The sequence below is a fragment of the Hibiscus syriacus genome, unplaced genomic scaffold (assembly GCF_006381635.1).
Source record: "Hibiscus syriacus cultivar Baekdansim isolate YM2019G1 unplaced genomic scaffold, ASM638163v2 tig00112380_pilon, whole genome shotgun sequence".
Lineage (NCBI taxonomy): Eukaryota > Viridiplantae > Streptophyta > Magnoliopsida > Malvales > Malvaceae > Hibiscus > Hibiscus syriacus.
Genome location: NW_024063317.1, coordinates 223,273 through 248,507, shown reverse-complemented (window position 1 = coordinate 248,507; position 25,235 = coordinate 223,273). Strand labels below are relative to the sequence as shown.

At 32.4% G+C, this 25,235-nt stretch overlaps 2 protein-coding genes across 2 annotated transcripts; one reads left to right on the top strand and one right to left on the bottom strand.

Annotated features, from left to right (window-relative positions):
- Window positions 1-792: 792 nt before the first annotated feature.
- LOC120178762 lies at window positions 793-7,695 on the top strand. The gene is made up of 10 exons (XM_039184558.1): window positions 793-880; window positions 1,292-1,510; window positions 1,733-1,961; window positions 2,937-3,106; window positions 4,310-4,452; window positions 4,619-4,796; window positions 4,956-5,535; window positions 5,802-5,914; window positions 6,970-7,213; window positions 7,380-7,695. The coding sequence occupies exons 2-10, from the start codon at window positions 1,347-1,349 to the stop codon at window positions 7,575-7,577; spliced, it is 2,019 nt and encodes a 672-aa protein (XP_039040489.1). The 5' UTR covers window positions 793-880; window positions 1,292-1,346; the 3' UTR covers window positions 7,578-7,695.
- Window positions 7,696-23,602: 15,907 nt separating this feature from the next.
- Window positions 23,603-25,002, bottom strand: LOC120178756 (NAC domain-containing protein 100-like). The gene is given in 4 exon segments (XM_039184554.1): window positions 23,603-23,877; window positions 23,879-24,156; window positions 24,337-24,605; window positions 24,818-25,002. Coding segments are annotated over 4 exon segments (966 nt in total). The 5' UTR covers window positions 24,969-25,002; the 3' UTR covers window positions 23,603-23,609.
- Between the last annotated feature and the right edge of the window lie 233 nt (window positions 25,003-25,235).

The window sequence follows — 25,235 nt, the reverse complement described above, 5'->3', positions numbered from 1 at the left end:
ATTATTCAAACCAAACACATTATTATAATATTATAATATAAATAATGTATGTAAATGCAAAATGAAGGATTAAATTAAACATGATACAAATTTAAAGGTAATAAATTAAAGATTAAATTATATATTTTGTACCTAAATTTTCAGTTTTGATCTATTTTAGTATCTAGACTTTCAATGTTTTCAAAATCATACCTAATATTTACTTTTTGTTTCACCCCACCATTAAAAACTTAACGCATTCCTAAACTTTTAATTTTTTTCGAAACCTAAATTTTAAACGGGTACTAAAATGAAACAAAAACTAAACTTTAGGTATGGTTTTGAAAATATTGAACGTTTAGATACTAAAACGGACAAAACAGATAGTTTAAGTTCTGAATGCATAATTTACCCTAAATTATATTGTGAAAAATAAATAAAGGACCAAAATGAATTAAATTAAAGATGTAGCAAATCATATTGCAAGCCACGTTCTTAGTCTTGCTACGTTTGATCTGATCTGATCACCGTCTAGCACAACAGAACCACCGCTAAGCTGTTTCTTTAGACGATTATACAAGTTTCTTAAACTCTACTTCCAGCCTCTGTATTTCACACAACACATCTCTCCCTCCACTTATGCATTTTTACCCCTCTTTTCTTAAAGATCAAAAAAAAAAAAGATATTGAATTTTCGTCAAAAATAAGATTTTTCAGAACTCTTGTTTTGTGAGGTTATCTTATAAATCTTGCTTTTTTTTTTTGTAGAAATGGGTTGATGGCTAATTGTTCAAATAAGGTAATCTGAGATTGGTGTTCTTTGAATCCAGGAATCAGCAAACATATTCTTGTGAACTTGATTGGGGTTGCAGAAGGATTTGAGACTTCTCAATTTCTTTAGGTAGATGCTTTGTTTTTGATTTCCCAATTTTTGGTTAGTATATATTAGGTTGTCAATGGAATCCAATACATTGGTTCTGGTACACGCTCAAAAAAGAAAAAAAAGAAAGAACCAATTTTTTATAGGTTTTAGATAAAGATTTGGAGATCGAGTTTTATTAGCTTATATCCTTAGTTGGAGTCGTTAGCAAATGTTTATAATTCGTTGCGTTATCTCTTTGATTTTTTGAAGATTTTGGTTGCCATTTAAAATTGCTGGACATTGTATTACTAGGTTTTATATGAATCATAAATAAGGTTTTGCTAGTGCTAGTTGGATGCATTGAAAAATTGGTGAACTTTTTATTGATGAAATCTTGATGTTTGAACTTATACACGGGTTTTAGATATCTCACAGTGGATTTCGTTTCAGTGGGTATGAATTGAAGGGAATCTTAGAAATCGCGGAGGCAAGCAAAAGTAAAAATATGCTTGAAGCTTTGGTAAGAGAAGGATCATTCAAATGGTTACTTAGCAAGCGAAGCTCCTTTGCAGAGGAAGTTGAGGATCTGCAGAACTCTCCATCTGCAGGAAGGAATTGGATACCTGGGCTGTCTCCAGTTGCAAATATCATTGTGCGCCGCTGCTCAAAGTAGGTTTCTTTTGCTTCTACTTTGCTGTTCCTTTCAGCAATGCATGTTATAAGTACATGAATTCTTTCTGCAACTTGTTCCGTAATCTGTTTCGAAGTTGTTTTGTTAAATTAGGTTTTCGTTTGCTTCTAATTCAATCTAGATGCAAATAAGAATAATGCAAATTGCATTTTGATTACATTATGTAGTTTCTTATGGATAACAAAAACAAAATGATGCAGAATCCTGGGAACCTCTTCAAATGAGCTTCTAGAGTGCTTCAATGCTGAGGCATCTGATTCTTTGAAGTCACAGCATGCGAGGAATTTTTTGGAATACTGTTGTTTCAGGGCTCTTGGTCTGTCTACCCGAGTAATGGGTTATCTAGCTGATAAAAAGTTTCGACGTCTTACATTTGACATGATGATTGCTTGGGAAGCCCCAGCAGCTGCCAGCCAATATCCAGTTGATGTAAGATACATAATTTAGGTCTTCTTTATTTTTTGAAGGAGAGGGGGAATAGGTTTTTCGATCATCTCGTGAACCTTCTGTCGTGTCTGTTGTCACATTTTCAACACTTTGATACTCAGTTCCCTGACCAAAGTCTCCATACTTTATAGAAGGCACCATATGTGTTGACATTACATGACACATATATGAGTGTGGAATGCGAGCTGAAACCTTATTTGACCATATGGACTCAGCTACATCACAGGAGTTAATTCACTGATCAAATACTAACAAAGATTAGAGATGCAGGAGATTGAGAATGTCGGCCTATGGGAGTGTTCTCTTACTAGAGGACCTGCATTTATATGAAGCCTAATTTCCTTAGATCCAAAAAATCCTAACCACGAATTAAACATAAAATTACACTAAAAAGTTATTAAGAATAGGAATGGAGTGGAGGTTTTACTTTTTCATTGTCTTTTGAGTAAATTTGTGACCATTATCTCTGAATATAGGTTGCTACAAACCTAATTATTATTCAACAGTTCCATCTTTCGTCCTTTAAAATTTGAAGTTAGTTTGCTTGGGAAGAATGTATGCTGTGATGTTGGGTTTGTTCAAGAGCTAATACTCAGATTATTCCTTTTAAATTAGTCTTAGCTAGTCCAAATTCAAATTCGATTAATATGATATAGTACTAATATATTTTTTAAGACAGTTGAGAATATCATATCCTGTATTTATATCCTGTTTACATTGTTTTTTAGTTTTTAGATGACTCCAGATGCCCAAAACTTTAAGGAAATGATGACACTGGTCTTTAGATACATCTATGCATCGGACTCCCATATCCAAGTTCATGTTATGTAAAATTTTTGAACGCACTTGAACCGCTTTCATGCACTTGGCTAATTGGTTTTCTTGTTCCATTTATTGTCCAATAAACCTTAGATTTGATGCTGACACTGTTTATGATAATTTTGTCTTTGCTTGCAGTTAGATGATGATCTCTCAGTTGGGGTGGAAGCCTTCACTCGAATAGCACCAGCAGTTCCAATCATTGCTAATGTGGTTATTTGTGAAAATCTTTTCAATGTTCTTACATCTTCAACAACTGGTCGACTTCATTTCTCTGTCTATGATAAGTACCTAAATGGACTAGAAAGGTAAGGGTTTACTGTCTGAGTTTTTGTTTTGGTCCAATTGTGTTTCTACTGTAAAATTTTACTGTTCAAATGAAAGTTCTATTCTTGGCTCATATCCCTTAAAGGTTTAAATACTTAACAATCTAGAAGGATATATATATCCAACCTAGAGGGACCACATAAAAAGGTTTTGAATTGATATTCTTTTGAAGTACAGTTTGTACAGTAAAGCTACAGGAATAAGTGCAGAATATTTCGCAAGGAAGTTGCAGATTTTTGAAGGGATTTGAAAATTATATGCAACTTCTCAATTGTTCTAAGGTGCACTAACCAAAAAGATCGATTTGGTGTAAAATCAAATCTAGTTCACACAAGATTTTGGGGCATTTCTTCTGCTGGGAGTTGCTAAGTGAGAAATTTTGTTCATAGTTTTCGTCCTAAATCATGCAGGTCAATGTTACAGATGGGGAGGGACATTTATTTTTCATTATTAAAATGAACTCTCTTTAAGGATAGAGGTTAGGAAATGTGAATTATTACTGATAAAGTAGATGAACTTGGGTTGAACTTGAAGTTTAAAGTGCATTATATAGTTTATTCTTGGTTAAAATAATTTGTTTCACTACATGATAGTCAAAGTGATGTGCTGTGTCATTTCTCCATAAATTACCTGGTTAATCTCTTTCTTATGGCTTTTTACTGAATAAAATTGATGGCTAATCTGCTATCTTATCTCGAACTTTTGGGTAAACTTCACCTCAATATAATTGAAACTTGAATGCCATAGTACTTGATAATACTTCTTATGCTTTCTTAAGTATTTGATATTATATCAATTGACAACAAACCTTAAATTTAGGATTGTGCTATAAAATCCTTATCATTTGCCTTTTCATTTGATGATTCTTTTAAAAAAGTGAAACATATAGGTCTACAAATAACTTGGCCTGTCTACAATTCTAAAATTCAACCAAAACCTATTGGTACTAGTATGTCAGTTATATGATATGCAAAGTTCTCAGAACCATAGTATAATTTTCTTACCCTGTATTATCTATTAACCATCTTGTTTATTTGGTTGCTCGCTACACCCCTCTTCAATTTTTAGTTTTGAGTTTGTCCACAGAAGTTTTGTAGTATATCAGAGGCTTAGTAATTTGTGGTAGGATCTCTATTTAGTAGATTTGCACATCTAAATATGGTATTCTGAAATTTATTCTATAGAGTGATAAAAAGGATGAAGAGCCAAATGGAGTCCTCTCTTCTGTATTCTTTTCGAGCATCAAGTGGAGAAAAGATACTTGAGGTGGATGGGACAGTCACAACTCAACCAGTTCTTGAACATGTTGGAATGTCAACATGGCCAGGTAAGTTGATTGGATGGCAAACATTGTATTTAATAGAATTTGATATCTTTGTTCATTGGTGATAATTATTTCTGCAGCAATATTTTTTCCTTCCCTCATTTTCCTTGATTCTCCTACTTTATTTTTGTCAATTGCGTGCTCTGAGGTTGTTCATGCATGTTTGCAGGTCGACTAATACTGACTGATCACGCATTGTACTTTGAAGCCCTTAAAGTTGTATCTTATGATAAACCTAAAAGATATGATTTGTCGAATGATCTAAAACAAATTGTTAAACCTGAGTTGACTGGACCATGGGGTACTCGGCTTTTTGACAAGGCAGTGTTGTACAAATCAATTTCCTTGTAAGGCATGGTGCAGATTTATTTCATTTTTTCCTTGTAACTCTGTCCAATAGATTATGTGATCTTATGGTGTTAAATCAATCTTGAATTTTATATCTTAACATAATGCTTGTCCAAGGATATAATTATTGATCAATTGTTTACTGTGTTTCTCTTTAGATCCGAACCAGTTGTTATAGAGTTACCTGAGCTTAAAGGGCACACTCGGCGTGATTACTGGCTAGCAATAATCCGGGAAATTTTATATGTTCACAAATTTATAAACAAGTACCATATAAAGGGAGTTGAAAAGGATGATGCACTTTCAAAAGCTATTCTTGGAATTTTACGTGTGCAAGTCATTCAAGAAATAAGTTCCTCAAACTCTGTTCAGTTTGAGTCTCTTCTCATGTTTAACCTTTGTGATCAATTACCTGGGGGAGATTTGATATTGGAGACTCTCGCAAAAATCTCAAATTCTAGGAAATTAGAACAGGGTAGTAATAAAGTGGCTGGAGCTGGCATGCACTCAATCTCAGCCTTGGCAATGGTTTCAAACTTAGGTTTTGTGTTTGGTTCAAGTTCCAGTAGTCAAAGTGAGGATGGGCTTCTTGTTGGTGAAATAGTTGTGGGTGAGATGAGCTTATTGGAGAGAGCAGTTAAGGAATCTAGTGAAAACTATAAAGAGGTGGTGCAAGCACAAGAAACAGTCGATGGGGTTAAAGTAGATGGTATTGACACCAATTTAGCTGTTATGAAGGTATTTGCTTTAGAATTTACAAAATATCAAACCTCGTTCCTTTTCATCAGTTAACTGAAAAAAAGTTTGTTAAATATAATAAGTTTGATTTACTTTCCTTATTTATTGAATTTTGAATACCAAGTAAAATGTAGTTGATGGACATCATGAATGCATCATGCGCACGTATGTCTGTTAGTGATGCCATCAAATATAAAATCCAGTGTTTAGTTGGCAAAGTGATATAGCTTGAATTGCATTTTTTTGGCACTCTTTTCTACTTGCAGGAGTTACTATTTCCAGTGACAGAAGTTGGGAAGCAGCTTCTTTCCATGGTATATTGGGATGATCCTCCAAAGTCGTTAATGTTCTGTTTTCTTTTCACGTTCATAATTTTCAGGTAAGGTAAATTGAATAAGATCATTCTATTTTTTTTTATTATTAATTGTTCTGTGAACATGTAGCAAATGGAATACATTTTGGTGGTATAATGCCTGGTTATTCCAACTGATATTGACATCATTTTGTAAAGAACCTAGCCGCTGAATATGTGTAGATTTTATTTAGGGTAAGCATCCAAATGTTATCTTTTGGGATGTATGCTGTTTAAGGCTTAGAATCATCAACTTTGGCTCATTTTTTATTTTTATGTTTAATTTTAAGGGGAATCTTGAATCAAGCTGATGTAGCCTATCCTATAAAAAAAAAGCTGATGTAGCCTAGACTAGATGCTTCATAGAAAAACAGTCAAAGATATTGTATTGGACATGAAGTACAATGTTTTTAGAATAATTTTTTGGTGTTTATCTCCTTGTTTCTTTACTGACATGTTTTATTATTTCTGCTCCTTTGGAGTGCATGCTTTTCCCATAATGGCTTTAATGATTGAATTCTTCCATCTTCATTTTTTTTGGTCAACAATCCGTAGATACGTTGGTGTAGTGACAATGACGTATAGAAGTCAATACAAGTAATTTGATTCCTAGATTTCTTAGCTTATATACTCTGCTGAGTTGGGGTGATGTGTTAGAAATGATTACAATGGTTGAAGGGTTTGTGTGAAAGAAAACCGAACTAAAGATGAAAAAAAAGTAAATCTCTGCTCTATCATAAGGTAAAAGTTCATAATCTAGCATTTCCATGTATACCTATTGGAGAATGGGACAGTCAACTACCAGGTTCATCTCGAATGCACCTTCACCTGGAATGTGCATATTCTAAAGGCGCCACATGGCCTTTTTTTGTATATCTGAAGATAAATAATCCCAAGTTAAGCTGGAGTAGTTCTACTGATATCTAAGAGCCAAGTTTTGTAAATGTTTGATCAAATACTGTTAGCTAGTCAAAAGAAAATGTTTGATTGGACATTAGTTGATCTAATAGAAAACATTTTACCATAGCTCTCTAGAGTCTCCTTGCATGATCTCAATGACAGTCATTTGTTGTCCATTTCAGGGGATGGCTGGCTTATGTCTTTGCATTGATGACACTGTTTTTCTCTATCTTTATGGTTCTTACTCGACTTTTCAATCAAGGCAGGCCCGTGGATGAAATTAAGATAATAGCACCTCTACCTATGAACACAATGGATCAGCTTTTGGCTGTTCAGAACGCAATATCTCAAGTCGAACAGCTTATCCAAGATGGAAACATAGTTCTTCTCAAGTTTCGTGCCCTGTTGCTGTCCATTTTCCCAAAGGTTCTACTCCGTCCTTTTCACCATATTAGAATCCGTCAGTCTATAAACTGGTTTACAATTCATGTCACCGTCTCAGATTTTTCAATTTACAGAATCATGTAGAACTGATTTAGACTGATTTTTATTTCTTGTCTGCCTGACTTGGGGTATGATGTTAATTTACTAGGCAAGCGAGAAATTTGCGGCCACTCTTCTGTTTGCAGCTTTGATACTGGCTTTAGTGCCCGGGAAAGTACATGTTGCTACTGATATTTCTGGAGACATTTACGAGATACTCGCCGCCGAGGAAGGCGAGCACGGAAAGATGGATGAGGAGATTGAGAGAATGGTGGTTCAGCATCCCAGCAGCTCCGGTGGTACTTGAAATAGACAAGGAAGATAAGAAGAGAAAGTGATAGTATGTTAATTTTGTTGTTTTTTAGTTTTAACTGTACATAATTTCTGCTCCTGTATGTAAAGTAATGATGATATATAAGAACATTAGAAGTTAATAGCTCACATAATTTTAAACACAAAAGGAGAATAATGATAGTTGTTTTCGGTTTGTTTAGTGTTGGTCTTATATTTTTTGTTTTTATTTGCAAGTTCAAGGAAAATGGAGAAATTATGTTAATAGTCCTTAAACCTTTTAGGCATCACAGTTTGAACACTAAAATTATTTAATTTATTCTTTTAATTTACGCAAGTTTGCTTGTGAATTTTTCCGTCTTATGTTAGTTGTGTTTGTTGTTAAATGCGTTGTATATTTGTCAGTAATAGTGGTATAAATTAATTTCCCTTTTCTCAAAATTTCCCCATAATTTTCAATTTAAATTTGCTAAAGCCAAAAAGGACCGACGCCGAAAAAGATCATACATCATCAACGTGTGATGAAGTGTCATCAACGCTGAAAGAGATTTTCTGCTATGGAGTGAGGCTCATGACCTGCAAAAGTATATACTTTAGCGCTTATGGAATAATACAAGTTTGGATAATCGCGCATGAATCAAACTTCTTCGATGATAGAGTATTTTATATTTATTTTTATCATTTATACAATAAGTTTAATATACTTTTAGGTGTTTAAACTATATATGAAATTGACTTTTGGTGCTTACAGAATTTTTTGTTAAAAATATATGTCTAACATTTTGTAACATCCCAAACTACGGGTTAGTGACCAAATTGTAAAACTTCAGAATTTGGTGATTAAAATAGAATAATTGAATAGTTCAAGGACTTATTTGGAAATATTTTATGAAGGATTTTTAGTAATTATTAAATGAATTAAAAGGTAAAATGATCATTTGACAAGAAAGATTTTTTTCCCTTTATAAGATAAGGAAATCACGTGGAAAAGAGAAAAACGGAGGATTTCTCCAGAGTTTTCTTCTTCCTTCGTTCGTGAAAGCCAGACCAAAGGTGAGCTTCTTTGTTAGTTGATTATTTGTTGAATTTAAGGTTGGTTTATGATCCTTAGGTGATACTTAAGCTTAAAGAAAGCTTAAGTTGTCTTATAATCAAAAGATAAAGAAGTTATAAGAGATTAAAGAGAATGAATTTCTAAATAAATTTATGAAAAAGAGTTAAAAAATAAAGTTTGAGTCTGGAATTGACTTGTCATCAACTTAATTAAGAGATAAGAAGTGATAGAATTGAATTTAGAACATAGTGAAAATTTGGTATGATTATTGATTTCCATATGAAGGATTGGATTTCGAGGTTAAGGATGTATTGAATGAGTATAATTAGTTTTAGTATGTGTACTTAAGTTAAGAATATGAAAAGGAATGAAACATGAAGAATTGAAGTTGAAAAGAATGAATTTTCGGGCTTAAAATGTGATTATTGGTCAAAGGGTATCGATACCCATTCAAGAGGTACTGATACCTCAAGAGTAAAATTCAGGAAGATATTCAAAGGGTACCAATACCTTGAGGGTGGTACTGATACCCCCCTGAAACAAAAATTTTCGGATGTAATTTGTGTACTGATATATAGATAGTGTACCGATACATTAGTTAAGGGATGTACCGATACCCTATAGAAGGTACCGATACCTACGTTAAACAAGAAATGAAATTAGCATTTCCTTTAATTAAGAAATGAAATGTTAGAATATGCCATTTGGATACTGATATGTATCGATGTATGATTATGTAGATATTAAACGTAACTCTGTTCCGGAACAATCGAAGAATAAGAATCGAGATAGAGAACAAGAGTTTGATATTGGCAAGTAACTAAGGTGAGTGCATATTAGTAGTATATGATGTCTAATGGAAATAAGACTTGCGACAAGTCTACTTCCGATAGTAAAATGCATGAATTCATAATAGAAGAATAGGATTCTGATGATTTATAAGTGTGCATAAGTATATGTGTTGACATGTTGTTGTGTATGTTATATAATTGTTGTGAATATATGTTATGTGAGTATGATATAAATCAGATGAAAATGAATTATATGAGAACATGTATATATGAATGAGCTATGTAACTAGGTGAATATATGAAAATATGATCATGAGATATGTGACAAGAAGTGATGTGAGTAAATGAGTAAGAGATATAAGCTATGTGATATATGTGATATGTGACCTTATGAAAACAAGAACAAGTGATATGTAATACATGATAAGAAGGTATGAGATTTTATAAGAGTGTTACATGATATGTGATAAGAGCTATGAGTTATATGCCTATGTGAGATAAATATGAGAATGTGTGAATAACATAATGAAAATGCCTATGTTATGTGATATGAGAGCAAGGGGTATAGTTGGTATTCCAAGAGTCGAGGGTTTCTATGTGGTCCTTCGGGACATAGTGGTCCTTCGGGACAAATTCTACGCGCCCCTAGTGGGAATTATACGAGCTGTGGTGACAACATATGTGCACAACCTCTATGTACTCACATACCTTAAGTTCTCAGAAGTATACATGGGCTTTAAAGAGAATCAATAAATCAAGTGGTATGATATTATGTGTGTGTTTTGTGAAATGACATATATGTTCAATGATGTGTATAAAAATGTTAAGTATATGTTCATACGATAAAAGGAATTAGTGATAATATAAATAAACTTGATATGATAATATGTTTGTTTCCTTGTGAAGTGATATGTGTGATATATAATAGTTAAAAAGATTAAGTGTAATAATAGAAAACTAAAAAGGTGTGAATGAATATAATATTGTTAATGAAATGAGGTTATTGATGAAAATGACCAAAATCTGTATATGTGTATATTGATCTTATGTAACGTTATATTGTTTTGTGTGATAGCATTGTATGATATGTTCATGCATGATTAAGTGATTAGAGTTTCCTTTATAAGTTAATACCTCACTAAGTCATCGACTTAGCGTGTGATTGTTTCATTAATAGGTTTCAAGAAGGTTAAGAAGCAAAGAGGAGCAAGACATGTCAGATTCTCCTTTCCAAAGATCAGATCAGAAATGTATTTAAATATATGTATTTTGTCACATAGAATGTAGTTGGCATGTAGTTTATTGAATGTGACACCTCAGATTCGTATCCGGGTCGGATACAAGTTGGGGGTGTTACATTTAATGATATCAGAGCTAAGGTATGCCGATTCTAGGCTTAAACCAAAGTTAAACGAGTTTTAAAATGGTATACATGCCAACATAAAGTGAAAAAAATAATTTGATAATGTAAGGAGTGTACTGTCTTGCTAATAGAATTAAATTGATACGTTATAATAGAAGTATGATAATGAAAGTTTCGAAAGAAGCGAGAGGTGATAAACTTGATGGTGATAGCAATTCACCTACTCTGGCCAGGCAGGATGAAGAGCGGACACCTCAGGAAATGCTTTAGAAAAGCAAAGGGTTGAGTTAATCGATCGATGGAATAGGCCAAGAGGGGGTGAATTGACAATAAAAATTTTGGTGGAAGCTTTTGCAAAAAATTGAAAGTAATTGCACAGCGATTTACAGTGGTTCGACTTTATCAACCAAGTCTACGTCCACTACCTTAGCTATCCACACTAAGGATTTTCCAACAAAATCACTAATTTGTTCTTTCTTTTGAGGCCAAAGAGATAACCTTACAACTCCCTCAAGAATATACCCCAATTCTTGAGAACACTCTTTTCTCAAAGAGAAGATTACAAATTTGCAAACTTACAAGAAAAACCTCACAAGACAAATATGTTTGCACAATTCTAGAACAAAGAAAGAACACTCAAGAATAAATACAATTGAGCACAATAAGTGTTCTTGAAAGCAAAATGAATATTGAATGAAAAATAGGCTTGAAATGCTCAAACTTGAGGTTTGATGCTTTCTCTTTGATTCTCTCTTGATTCTAGTTGCTTGTTGTTCCTTGTTTTTGATCAATGGCTTCTAAGCTTGTTTAAATACACCTTCAAATGATTCTAAACGATGGGGATGATTAGTGGAGTCAATATAGCCGTTTAAGTGTGAAAACAATTAATAAAATCAGTTGGGAGCGTCAGTGCATCGATGCATACCCATGGTGCATCGGTGTATCGGTGCAAAATTCAAATATTTTGACCGTTGGATCCTTAGTGCATCGGTGCACTAAGAGTGCACCGATGCATGAAATGCATTCGATGTTTTGAAAAAGCTTGAGTGCATCGATGCATGGTCTTGTGCATCGATGCATAAAATGCATTCGATGTTCAATTAATTCCATGGTACATCGATTCATGGATTGGTGCATCGGTGCATCACTTTGAAAATTTGATTTTAGGCTTGATTTTGGTTCAAAATACTTTGTGAAAATTGTTTCAAAAATAGTTTAAGTATAAAACACAATTTTACACATTTAGTAAGGTTTGAAATTGATCTTAAAAGACTTGGAGTAATAATTTGATATTCGATTAATTAAATCAAATATACTTAGAAAATCATTTGTAAAATCTTAAAATTCATTTAAATTTAATTTGTTATATCGAAACACAAAAATGTTTTCAACAATCTCCCCCTTTTTGATATAAAAAAACATTTGTGTTATTTTAAGATTTTCTAAAAATTTGAAATCAATTTTGAAAAATTACTCCCCCTTACTATAACACTTCTCCCCTTTAAAACTTTTAACACTTAACACTTCTCCCCCTTTTTGTTAAATCAAAAAGACTTTAAAATGTTTTTAAACAAGGTTTTGAAAGACATAGCCAATTGATTATAAGTAAATATAACTTAAGCTGCTAATATCACAATCAAAAGAGAGATTAGTCATTAGTTCTATAATCAAATGTGAAATGGCGCATTGGTCATAATGCAACTAAGATGTCAATAATGCAAAAATTAATAAACATGAAGCTCATAAAGATCAAACCAAACAATTCAAACATCCAACAATCAAAGAAAGATAATCCAAAATGTTTTAACAATTTAAATTCAAGTTCAAACCCAAAAACAATCAAAGCAAGATAAGTCTATTCATCCATCGAAGGATCGGGAGGACGGTTTTGGTTTGACTGACTCGAATATGACCTAGGTCGTTTAGGCTTTAACATGATTAAAGGAAATCGGAATAAGGAATATCACCTGCAATTTGAAACACATGTATGCACAATCAATCCCAAAACTCAAATGAGTCCTCAATAATTCAAGGTTCTCTAAACCATATCCTAATGGGCATGTTTTGAAAACTATTTAATAATATTTTATAATCATAATATAGTTTTCATGAAAACAACACAATTAAATCAAAAATCTTGAAAAAATTGTTTGTTTTTGACGAAATTGGTAGTAAAATCTAGTTTAGAACCAACAAATAATCAATGCTCGATATAATGCTCATCATAGAACTAATCAAAACTAGTTCTAAAATCAAAAATCAATAAAATAGAGGTTTTTGAAATATTACCTTGAAAATTCGGATTGAGAGGGATGAGGAGTTGTTTTTCACGATTTAATGATATAAGCAGGTTTTGAAGATGAAAAGCACGAAGAAATCGATGATTTTCCGATGATTTTGAGCAAGAGTAGGATTTAGAGTGAGAGAGGGATAAACGGTGGGAGAGTTTTTAGTTTTAGGGTTTGAGAAAAATAAAGAAAATGCAGAATTTATCCCAAAACCCGACGGATGCATCGATGCACATTCAAGGGCGTGCATCGGTGCATCAACTGATGTATCGATGCATATTCAAAGGGATGCATCGGTGCACTGTTAAGTGTATCGATGCATTAAGCACAAAAATGTCAGAAATCCGTTTTAAACACTCAAAATGCTAAATTAATTGGCTCTAGTGGTATTGGAAACTCATATATCAAAAATTAATTATGTTCAATGAATCAAATTAATCTTTAAACTTTATTTGAACATAAAATTAATTTTCACCAAAGAACATAAACTCCCCCTAACTAATAGCATAAAATATAATCAAAAATTATTATTATAAGCATTTTTCATTTATTCTTAAAAGTGCTAAAATTATTTTAAACACTAAGTGAAGATAGGTCAGTTAAACCTAATTCACTCCTAAGTGTCCAAAATCTTTCCTTATCTAAGGGTTTTGTAAAAATATCCGCTAATTGGTGCAAAGTATCAACAAATTCTAGAACTACATCTTCCTTAGCGACATGGTCTCTAATGAAGTGATGTCTAATTTCAATATGTTTAGTTCTAGAGTTTTGGATGAGATTTTTAGTGAGACAAATAGCACTAGTATTGTCACACTTGATAGGAATAGTACATACTTCAATTCCATAATCAAAAAGTTGTTGTTTCATTCATAAAACTTGTGCACAACAACTACTGGCTGAAATGTATTCCGCTTCAGTGGTAGATAATGCAACACAATTTTGTTTCTTTGAAAACCAAGAAATCAGCCTATTTCCAAGGAATTGGCAAGTACCGGAGGTGCTTTTCCTATCTAATTTGCATCCTCCATAATTCGCATCTGAGAAGGCATGCAAGCTAAAGCTAGAGTCTCTAGGATACCAAAGTCCTATACTAGGAGTGTCCTTAAGGTAGCTAAAGATCCTCTTAACAGCTAGTAAATGTGATTCTTTAGGGCATGATTGAAATCTAGCACATAAGCAAACACTAAACATAATTTCCGATCTACTTGCAGTTAAATAAAGTAAAGATCCAATTATTGACCTATATAATTTAACATCTACACATTTACCTCCTTCATCTAAGGCAAGCTTTGTTGAAGAGCTCATTGGAGTGTCATGAGGTTTACCATTTTCTAGTCTAAACTTCTTGAGCATATCTTTGACGTACTAAGCTTGATTGATGAAGATGTCATCTTTTCTTTGCTTGATTTGGAGTCCCAAGAAAAATGAGAGCTCCCCCATCATGCTCATCTCGAATTCACTTTGCATTAGCTTAGAAAATTCTTGGCAAAGAACATCATTAGTAGAACCAAATATTATATCATCAACATAAATTTGAAATACTAATAAATCTTTACCTTTATGCTTTAAAAACAATGTAGTGTCAACCTTTCCTTTTGAAAAACCTTTTTCAATTAAAAAATTTGACAATCTTTCATACCAAGCTCGAGGAGCTTGTTTTAAACCATAAAGCACTTTTGTCAATTTAAAAACATGATCCGGAAATTTTGAATCTTCAAAACCTGAAGGTTGTTCCACATATACTTCTTTTTTTTATAAAACCATTTAAAAATGCACTTTTAACATCCATTTGATATAATTTAAATTCATGAAAACATGTAAATGCTAATAACATTATAATTGCTTCCATCCTAGCTACGGGAGCGTATATTTCATCATAGTCTATGCCTTCTTCTTGAGTATACCCTTGAGCAATAAGTCTAGCCTTGTTTATCACAATATTACCACTTTCATCAAGCTTATTCCTAAATACTCATCTAGTACCTATAGTAGATTTATTACTAGGCCTTTCAACTAATGTTCATACTTTACTTCCCTCAAATTGATTTTATTCTTCTTGCATAGCCATAATCCAATGTTCATCTTTTAATGCTTCTTTGATGTTCTTAGGCTCTATGCATGAAATAAATGTAACATAATTACAAATATTTCTAAGAGAGGATCTAGTTGTTACCCCTTTTGATGAATCACCTATAATCTCACCATCCTTGACATAGTTGTACTCTCTTGGATAAGATACTTCCCTTTCTTCAATGGTTGGATTCTCGAGAGGATCATGAGTTTCCTCATCTTTCGTCTCTTCCTTTGATGATGATTCTCCAATGTCATGTCTAACGTCATTTGCTTGTACAATACCTACATCATCATTAACACAAGAATCATTCCTTTGAAGGACATTATCATCGAAAACAACATGTATAGACTCTTCTACAACTAAAGTTCTTTTATTAAATACTCGATAAGCTTTAGAATTTAAGGAATAACCCAGAAAAAATCCTTCATCACTTTTAGCATCAAATTTGCCAAGGTTATCTTTAACGTTGTTTAAAACAAAACATTTACATCCAAAAGGATGAAAATAGCTAGTGTTAGGCTTTTTATTTTTGAAAATTTCATATGGAGTTTTCTTTAAAATTGGCCTAATAATTACTCGATTTACAACATAACAAGCGGTATTTGTGGCTTTTGCCCAAAAATATTTTGGCAAATTATTTTCACAAAGCATGGTTCTAGCCATTTCTTCTAAAGTTAGATTTTTCCTCTCAACAACTCCATTTTGTTGAGGGGTTCTAGGTGCTGAAAAATTATGGCTAATAACATTAGAATTACAAAATTCATTAAATCCAAGATTTTCAAATTCAGTGCCATGATCACTTCTAGCACTAGTGATAGAGTAACCTTTTTCGTTTTGGATTACTTTTGAAAATGTGATGAAATTTTCTAATGCTTCATCTTTAGTACTTAAGAATAGAACCCAAGTATATCTAGAATAGTTATCTACCAAGACAAATGCATATTGTTTTCCACCCAAGCTAGTAGTCCTAGTTGGCCCAAAAAGATCTATATGGATCAATTGTAATACTCTACTAGTTGATACGTCATTGATGGATTTAAAAGAAATTCGCTTTTATTTTCCTTTAGCACAAGCATCACATATTTTATCATTATTAAATTTAAGCTTAGGCAACCCTCTTACTAAGTCTCCTTGAATTAGTCGTTGCAAAACACTCATACTAGCATGTCCTAGTCTCCTATGCCATAACCAACTATCATGTTCATCCTTAGCAACTAGGCACAGATTAGTCATATCAATAGACTCTAAATGCACCATGTATATGTTTCCTATTCTATGACCAACAAGCATAATCAAGGTAGATGCAATGTCAATCAATTTTGCAGATACTTAATTTTAAAAATAAGACATTGTATCTTTTGTCAAATTCATCTAATCGGATTATGCTTTAATCCATTCACATACAAAATATTATGCAATGTAGATTATCGAGATTAAGAGCACATGCATAAAGTTTTTTGAAAATGTTATGCATTAAAAGTTGATATCATTGAAAATTTGAAATCTATGCATAAACATTAAAAAGTTTAAGGTCAAAAATTTGTAAAACCAAAGTTCTTGAAAAATCAATATCAATTGTTAAAGAGATATCAATTATATTTTAAAAACAATTTTGACCAAAAATTAATATGATGAATTAGAGTTTATAAAAACATTACCAAAATTACTATGTTCATCATACAATATTTTTCAACATACATTAGATAAAAATATCATTAGAATTATTCAATATTTAAAGCCTCATGCATGCATAAACTAAATGAGCAACCAAATAAAATAAAAACATTAAGTTTAGAGGTTACTCATTCCTTTTTCATGTGTGGCTAAAGCATCTTGAATATCATCATCTTCATCACTATTGCTCCCACACACCTACAAGAGACATTTAAGTAGATTTTGGTATCCAAATTGCTTTGGATCCTTGAACATTAGTATCAATGCCTCTTGTTCCTTTTGGAACCCATACTTGTCTAATTTTAAATCGTTTTCCTTTCTTTAAAGGACAAGTATGTTCCTTATGACCATGATAATGACAATGTGAACATATTGTCATTATTGAACTAGATGAATTATTTAAAATGATTTCTTTTTCTTTTGTTAAACATTGAAACTTAACTTTCAAATCGAAATTTTCTTTTTCAATACTTTCAAATATCATTTTTGAAAGCTCTAAATCCTTCTTCAAGATTTCATTTTGATTTTCAAAATCCATTTTTGTTTCTAGAAGAAGTTTGTTTAATTTGAAAATTTCTTTTTCAAAGTTTTCAGATTTTATTTTTGAAAGCTCTAATTCCTTTCTCAACATTTCATTTTGATTTTCCAAGTCTGTTTTAGCTTTCAAAAGAAGATCATTTTTAACAATAAATTTAGAAATCAATTTATTGTATTTAGTGTTCATGGTCTCAAACTCCGAAAATAATTCATCATAAGCATCTTGTAACTCATTAAAAGATTTTGAATTTAATCTATTTGAGTTAGAAGATAACTTTGGCTCTGTGAGAGCTAATAGAGACATCACCTTTATTGGTTCTTCTTCTTCCTTTTCTCCATAGATCTCCTCAAGCTTATCCCATATCTCCTTGGCATTTGAACAATAAGAAACTCCTTTATATACATTAGGATCAATTGCACAACACAACATGTGCATAACTTTTGTATTTTGTTGAGCTTTCTTCCGTTCTTGATCACTCCGCTTCTTTGCATTCTTTGTAGGAGAAGAATATTCTTTCTCGATCATCATCCAAGATTCCATATCAAATGCTTGGATAAATATCATCATAAGCTTCTTCCAACGATGATAACTTGTTCCATTGAAGTGTGGAGGCACGTCAATTGGTCTGGATTCTTCCATGGAGAATGAATCGGAAGTGGACGCCATCTTTATCAATTTAACTCTGCCCGGATTTACTCAAGAGGCAGTTAAACCTTCAAATGAGTCAAGCTCTGATATCAATTGTTGAGTTAATCGATCGATGGAATCGGCCAAGAGGGGTAAATTGACAATAAAAATTTTGGTGGAAGCTTTTGTAGAAAATTGAAAGTAATTGCACAGTGATTTACAGTGGTTCGACTTTATCAACCAAAGTCTACGTCCACTACCTTAGCTATCCACACTAAGGATTTTCCAACAAATTCACTAATTTTTTCTTTCTTTTGAGGCCAAAGAGATAACCTTACAACTCCCTCAAGAATATACCCCAATTCTTGAGAACACTATTTTCTCAAAGAGAAGATTACAAATTTGCAAACTTACAAGAAAAACCTCACAGGCAAAATGTTTGCACAATTCTAGAACAAAGAAGAACACTCAAGAATAAATACAATTGAGCACAATAAGTGTTCTTAAAAGAAAAATGAATATTGAATGAAAAATAGGCTTGAAATGCTCAAACTTGAGGTTGATGCTTTCTCTTTGATTCTCTCTTGATTCTAGTTGCTTGTTGTTTCTTGTTTTTGATCAATGGCTTCTAAGCTTGTTTAAATACACCTTCAAATGATTCAGAACGTTGGAGATGATTAGTGGAGTCAATATAGCCGTTTAAGTGTGTAAACAATTAATAAAATCAGTTGGGAGCGTTAGTGCATAGATGCATACCCATGGTGCATCGGTGCATCGGTGTAAAATTCAAATATTTTGACTGTTGGACCCTTAGTGCATTGGTGCACTAAGAGTGCATCGATGCATGAAATGCATTCGATGTTTTGAAAAAGCCTGAGTGCATCGATGTATGGTCTTGTGCATCGATGCATCAAATGCACTGAGTGCATCGATGCATCAAATGCACTGAGTGCATCGATGCATGGTATGTGCATCGATGCATAAAATGCATTCGATGTTCAATTAATTCCATGATGCATCGATGCATGGATTGGTGCATTGGTGCATCACTTTGAAAATTTGATTTTAGGCTTGATTTTTGTTCAAAATACTTTGTGAAAATTGTTTCAAAAATAGTTTAAGTATAAAACACAATTTTACACATTTAGTAAGGTTTGAAATTGATCTTAAAAGACTTGGATTAATAATTTGATATTCGTTTAATTGAATCGAATATACTTAGAAAATCATTTGTAGAATCTTAAAATTCATTTAAATTTAATTTGTTATATCGAAACACAAAAATGTTTTCAACACAAAGGTTGTTTTCATAAAGTTGAAAACATGTTAGAATAATGTTATATGGGTCTTCACTATCTGAAAGTGGAGAAGTTAGATGAAGTAGTTCAGTTACTATATGGATGAGTCGAAATATAGTAAACAAATATTATCCTGAGAATGATAGAAGATTCAGTGATGTGGTTATTAGTTTTGAAGAGTTTGATAATAAGTATTTCGGTGATAAGTTTATCAGATATATAAAAACAAAGCTTATGAGCTTGAAACATGAGAATCATATTATGTATGGATAAGAATGCAGTTTGATAAATTGATTGAATAGTTGTTAAGCTGATTTAAATGAAAAAGATGTATGCAAGTAGTTGGTGGAGGATTTACGCTAAGATTAAAATGATGTTGTTGGTGTTGAAATCGTTCCTTTTTAAGGAGTAGTTAATTGTGCTAAAATTCTAGAGAGAGAGCTCAGAATGATTAAGAGAATTGGTATTTTATAAAGATTAGTACTATCAAAGAGAGGAAGAGATTATGATTTTCAACTATAGACTCGGTTTGAATGAGTTGTATTCCATGCCAGAGGATCAAATCTGATGAAAGTCAGACTCATTCAAGTAGTAGAGTCCGATACTGGAAAATTAAATAAGGAGTTAAAGATAGATAGAAGTTAAGTGGATATGAAAGTGGTGGAATAGATTGAAAGTTCTGTTAGAAATTATGTAAAATAAAGTATAAGAAGTATTTTAAATGGATCAAGTGATATAGATACCGTTTTAAAGGAATTTAAGAATGAGTACATCGGTGATCAGTTTATAAGACAAAGGAAATTGGAATGTTGAGTGTGAATGGAAATAGCATGGTGTATGAGAAAGAATGTGGATTTGATAGTTAAGCGAATTATTGTTGAGATAATTCCGATTGGAAAGGATGTATATGATTGGTTTGATTAGGGCTTGTGCCTTAGATTGGGAAGTTTCTACGGAATAACTGTAATGGTAAAGGTGACAGAGTTGTAAGATTTAAAAAGATATAAGGTTAAGCTAATTAAGTATGGTATGGATTTGGATATGGTGGTGTATTCTGATTATGTAAATGTGGTATAGTTAAGAAAATAAGGATTTGTGTTAAGAGTTATGAAGATGTGATAAAGAGGGGTAATTGAAGACAATTATAAGTGATATGAAAAGAGTATGAGACCATGGAGGAAAGATATGGTTTAGTTATATTATAAGGAGATCTTGATTATGAAAGGATAAATGGATAAAGAAGTGAAAAGGATAGAGTTTAAAGGATCAAGTAAGATAAGAGTGTTATCTTCTAGATGATAAAAGAATATGAGTATTTTGATTTGGATGATGATGATATAAGAACAAAAGGTTTGGTTATTGTGGTAAGGTAATTAGAGATTAATAATGAAACAGTTTGACTCATGATTTTGATTGGAAAAGATTAAGATTACTAGTTACTGTTTATATGATAACTGACATTAGATGGATATATAAAGAAAAATGCTTTGAAAAGTCAATGTGACACATCGGGTTCGTATACGGGTCGGATACGGGTTGGAGGTGTTACACGTTTTCAACGTTATACTTTTAGGTGTATGGACCATACAACCATTAAATTTAAATATTATTTGACACATGTTACGTTATAAATTTTTCAAAAAAATTAATACTATAATTTAAAAAACAAAAGAATCCAAAATTTCATAGCCAATTGGCCATCGTCGGTATGTGGTTGTCAACATTGGCACCATTAGAATCTTCTCTCCATCGCAATCAAAACGTTGTCTCACAGCCACCGTGAAAATGTGTTTATCGTCGTGAAAAGAATCACAAAGGGTCGTTGGTCTTTAAGTTTTCCTTCACTATTTTTTGATGATTTCGAAGACTAGAGCTAGCTGTTACACGGCCGTCATCATTGTGTTCCTCACCCTACTTCGAACAAAATCCAGTCAGTGGTGGCCCTTCGTTGTCGTCAGAGGTGGGGGATGGAGGGAGAGGGACAACACGAGAGGGTTAATTTTTTTTTAAATAATATTTTTATTATTAAAAATAAAAATAATAAATATAACGGTATACACCTAAAAGTGTAAACATAGAAAATGTTACACAAATATTTTTAACAAAAAAAAAATTTAGGCATAAAAAGTCAAATTGATGTATAATTTAGGCACCTAAAAGTGTATATTTTTTAAATATATTTTTTTGAAATTTTATATGTGTGACAAGAGTTAGATAACGCCCAAATTTAATGGTTGTTATGGCCTAGGCACTTAAAAGTGTAACGTTAGAAACATTAGACACCTATTTTTAGAAGAAAAAAATCTTTAGACACTAAAACTCAATTTGAGATATAGTTTAGGCACTTAAAAGTTTATTAAGCCAATATAATATTACAGAGATGAGTTTTATAGTGATATTTGAAGAGTGATTTGGAATACTCCAGGTTTTGGTATAGATATGGGTTTTTCACAATAAGTACCGAATTTTAGAATATGTTTATGTTTATAGTGGACTATTACTTATAATTCGTGGAAGTAATAATCGCTAAATCACGTTAGATCTTATCTTCTGTGCATATTTTACTTCTGTGTTGCTCTCGCTTTAATTACTTTTTTACTCTTAAATTTTAAAAAAAGTGGTATCAGAGCTATGATTCGGGTATGTAGAGTTTTAAAAAATTTGTTAATGTGGGTTTACGATATTGAAAACATGCAAAAGGAGTTTTTTTAGTTGTAGTGAAGTAATTTTCTTGCTTCAACATAGATTATGTAATAATTGAAGTTGTTAAAGACTTGGCTGCAGTATTTCAACGGATATATGATTACGTAAAAATTGAAGTTGTTGAAGACTTGAAAAATATTTTTTTAAAGAAATTTTGGGTCAATGAGAGATTTATTATATTTTGTGCCAAATTATAATTAATAATTAAGTTGAATTTTATTATAATATTATTGATTGAATATTACTTAGTAGTTAAGTTTATTTATTAAAAAGTTCTTATGGAATAAATTATGATGATAAAGATAGAGGGTATGTTTTAACCTTTATTAAAAATTATTTTGGCTGTAGTAATCTTTTTATGATCTAGGTAACTTTTGGAATTTATATTGTAGAGATGACTTTTGTAGAGATACTGGAAGAGTGATTCGGGATATTCCCGATTTTGATATAGATATTGTGTTTTAAGATACATATGATATCATGTATTTGCATCAATTGTAACATTTATATTTATAGTGTATTATTATTTTTCTCGTTCATAAATATATGTAAGGCTAATCCAAATTAAATATGACCTTGATCTTTTATATGTTGATATCACATTATTTTTTTTTCACTTATGAATTTCTACCCAGATTTAAATACAATAAATATTAACTTACATTGACCATTCATAAATCTTATCTCCGCTGCCGACTCTCTCTCTATATCTTTCGATCATTTCAGTCCTCTTTCATCTGGAAACTATAAACAAAATTGTATCAGTACATTGAGCTTTGTTCATCACAAAATTGGATCATTATACACATGGACAGACGGATATAAGATTTTATATTAGATAGTAAATTTGAACTTTTAAAATTTTAGAGAGTTAAAACAGATTTTTAATAAAAAAATATATAAGAAAATTTAAAATATATAATAATTTTTAAAATTTTAGAAGAAAAACTACCCTTCCGCACCATCAATCCCCATCCCTGACTACATAGAATCTAACAGATTAACAACAAAAGAATATAGCTACTGCATTCAATATTAATCCTGGCACAGTACAAGGAAATTTAATAACAAAAGTTTTGACATGGGAAAAAAAAACTACTGCAAAAGGTTTCATATTCATAAAAGTTGCAGCAGCTTCATCATTGTATAAAGCACATATGTTATATGAATGACATGCAGGCAATAAAACAATATTAAGTTGCAACGCACAGAGAAAGAGAGTGAGACTTCTTATTATAGCAGTTTGAATTTATGGACGTAGATTAGTAATATAACCTAGCATTCTAATTCTAGAAAATATACATTTACCTGATTAAACAAACATAATACTATATATGATCGAACCTCGACGACTGCTCATTACAACATTGAGATTATTTTCATCTTAATCAACCCTTTCATGTCATGGAATATTCATAAAGTGATATCTTTTCCACTCTTTCAGATATATTTGGCTTACAGCTTTTCACCACATGGAGTCCATATTGAATGGTTGCTCCTGTTGTTGCTGCTGCTGTTGAGGCATTGGAGCTACAGCCTTGGAAGAAGAAGACCCTTTTTTAATCAACCCTTTCATGTCATGGAATATTCATAAGTGATATCTTTCCACTCTTTCAGATATATTTGGCTTACAGCTTTTCACCACATGGAGTCCATATTGAATGGTTGCTCCTGTTGTTGCTGCTGCTGTTGAGGCATTGGAGCTACAGCCTTGGAAGAAGAAGACCCTTGGAAATTAGAAGACAAATCTGTGGCGAAGGAAGGAATATTAATCCCTTGTATTGACGACAGAATCGAATAATCCATGGCTGCAACATCTCTTGGTTGATAATTCCTAAGCTGAAATGCCTTGATCAGAAAGGAATTCATGGAGATTAGGGCTTAGATGCTAGAAGGCCACGAGAGAGGCGATGAAAGCTTGCTGCTCCGAAATCCAGGTTAAGTTCATGGAGTTCATATGACCATGGTTAACAGTATTACTACTATAACCATGATTTGGAATGTCGTTGAACCCACTCGATGGGTTAGCATTGATGTTCAAGTTTGGTAGCTCAACGTCCCCAAACTCATTCACAATTGAATTCGCATCACATGGAGATCCAAGCGATGGTTGCGAGGATGAACTTGGCTGCGGTTTCTTCACTGCTGCAGTCTTTTGGAATACCCTACACACCACCCATTCCTCCTATAAAAAAACCAATATTCAAGGATTAAAAGTTAGAAATGCCATGGATGAATCAAGTTATACAAAGATATCGCGTTTTCAATTGCATTACGTTTATCGCAATTACGGTAATAACTGGTGCTATATAACGGATAGCTATTTAAATCCCTGGTTATATATCAAAAGGAAGAAGAAACTTACCTTTGTGGCTTTGAAAGGGTTTTTGTTTTCAAGCCTATATTCATGCATGACCCAGTTACTTTTCTCACCCCTAGGGGCTCTTCCCTTGTAGAAAACTAGGGTTTTCTTCATCCCCACAAGAACGCCGCCTGCCCGGAAGATCTCCTTGTCTTTGCCGGTGGTTTTCCAATACCCCGCTTCCGTGGCTCTGTTTGTTCGGAGCCCGGTCGGGTATTTCCGATCTCTCAAGCTAAAGAAGTACCATTCTTTCACCCCCATTGAAGCCCTGGCTGCATTATATAACTCTACCATAAACTGTATACATGTGGAAACAAACTTTTTTTGTACTCGTAATTGACCTATATAATCTTAAGGAGATTTAATCAATTTACTATCATTAATCTTTTTCTTTCAACATAATTAACCTTACTTGCATGATTAGTATGTTAAAATCTGATTATCAGAAAAAAAAAGTTTGAAACAAATTATGAAAAAACCATACCTGGAAGATCCCAAGGTTCACATTTATTGAGATCAACATCGACAATAGCTTTGGAAGTGAAGCTGAAATCGGACACCTTGCGGGAAAGATAGTAAGTGATGATCTCTTCATCTGAGGGATGGAACCTGAACCCTGGAGGGAGATTCTCCATTCCTTTTTCTTCTTTATAAAACCCTAAAAATCAAAGCTTTATATGCAAAAAAAAAAAAAAAACAAGATCCAAGTGGAGATGACAATATAAAAAGAAGCTTATAACATCAATGAAATGAGATTGGAAATGGGTAGCGTGTACTTTATGTTTTATAACTTCCCTCTTGAAGAAGAAGCAGCCATGACTAACCTTCTTTTTATTATTATTTATACCATGACAATTACAGCTAACACTTTGACAAAACATGCTGCAAGAAAAGTACTTGGT

What these genes read in the sequence shown, in the direction of transcription:
- LOC120178762 (XM_039184558.1), top strand. Translation starts at nt 1,347, where the DNA reads ATGCTTGAAGCTTTGGTAAGAGAAGGATCATTCAAATGGTTACTTAGC. An exon ending in ATTGTGCGCCGCTGCTCAAA is followed by an intron (nt 1,511 to 1,732) that starts GTAGGTTTCTTT and finishes AAAATGATGCAG; the next exon opens with AATCCTGGGAACCTCTTCAA. An exon ending in CCAGCCAATATCCAGTTGAT is followed by an intron (nt 1,962 to 2,936) that starts GTAAGATACATA and finishes CTTTGCTTGCAG; the next exon opens with TTAGATGATGATCTCTCAGT.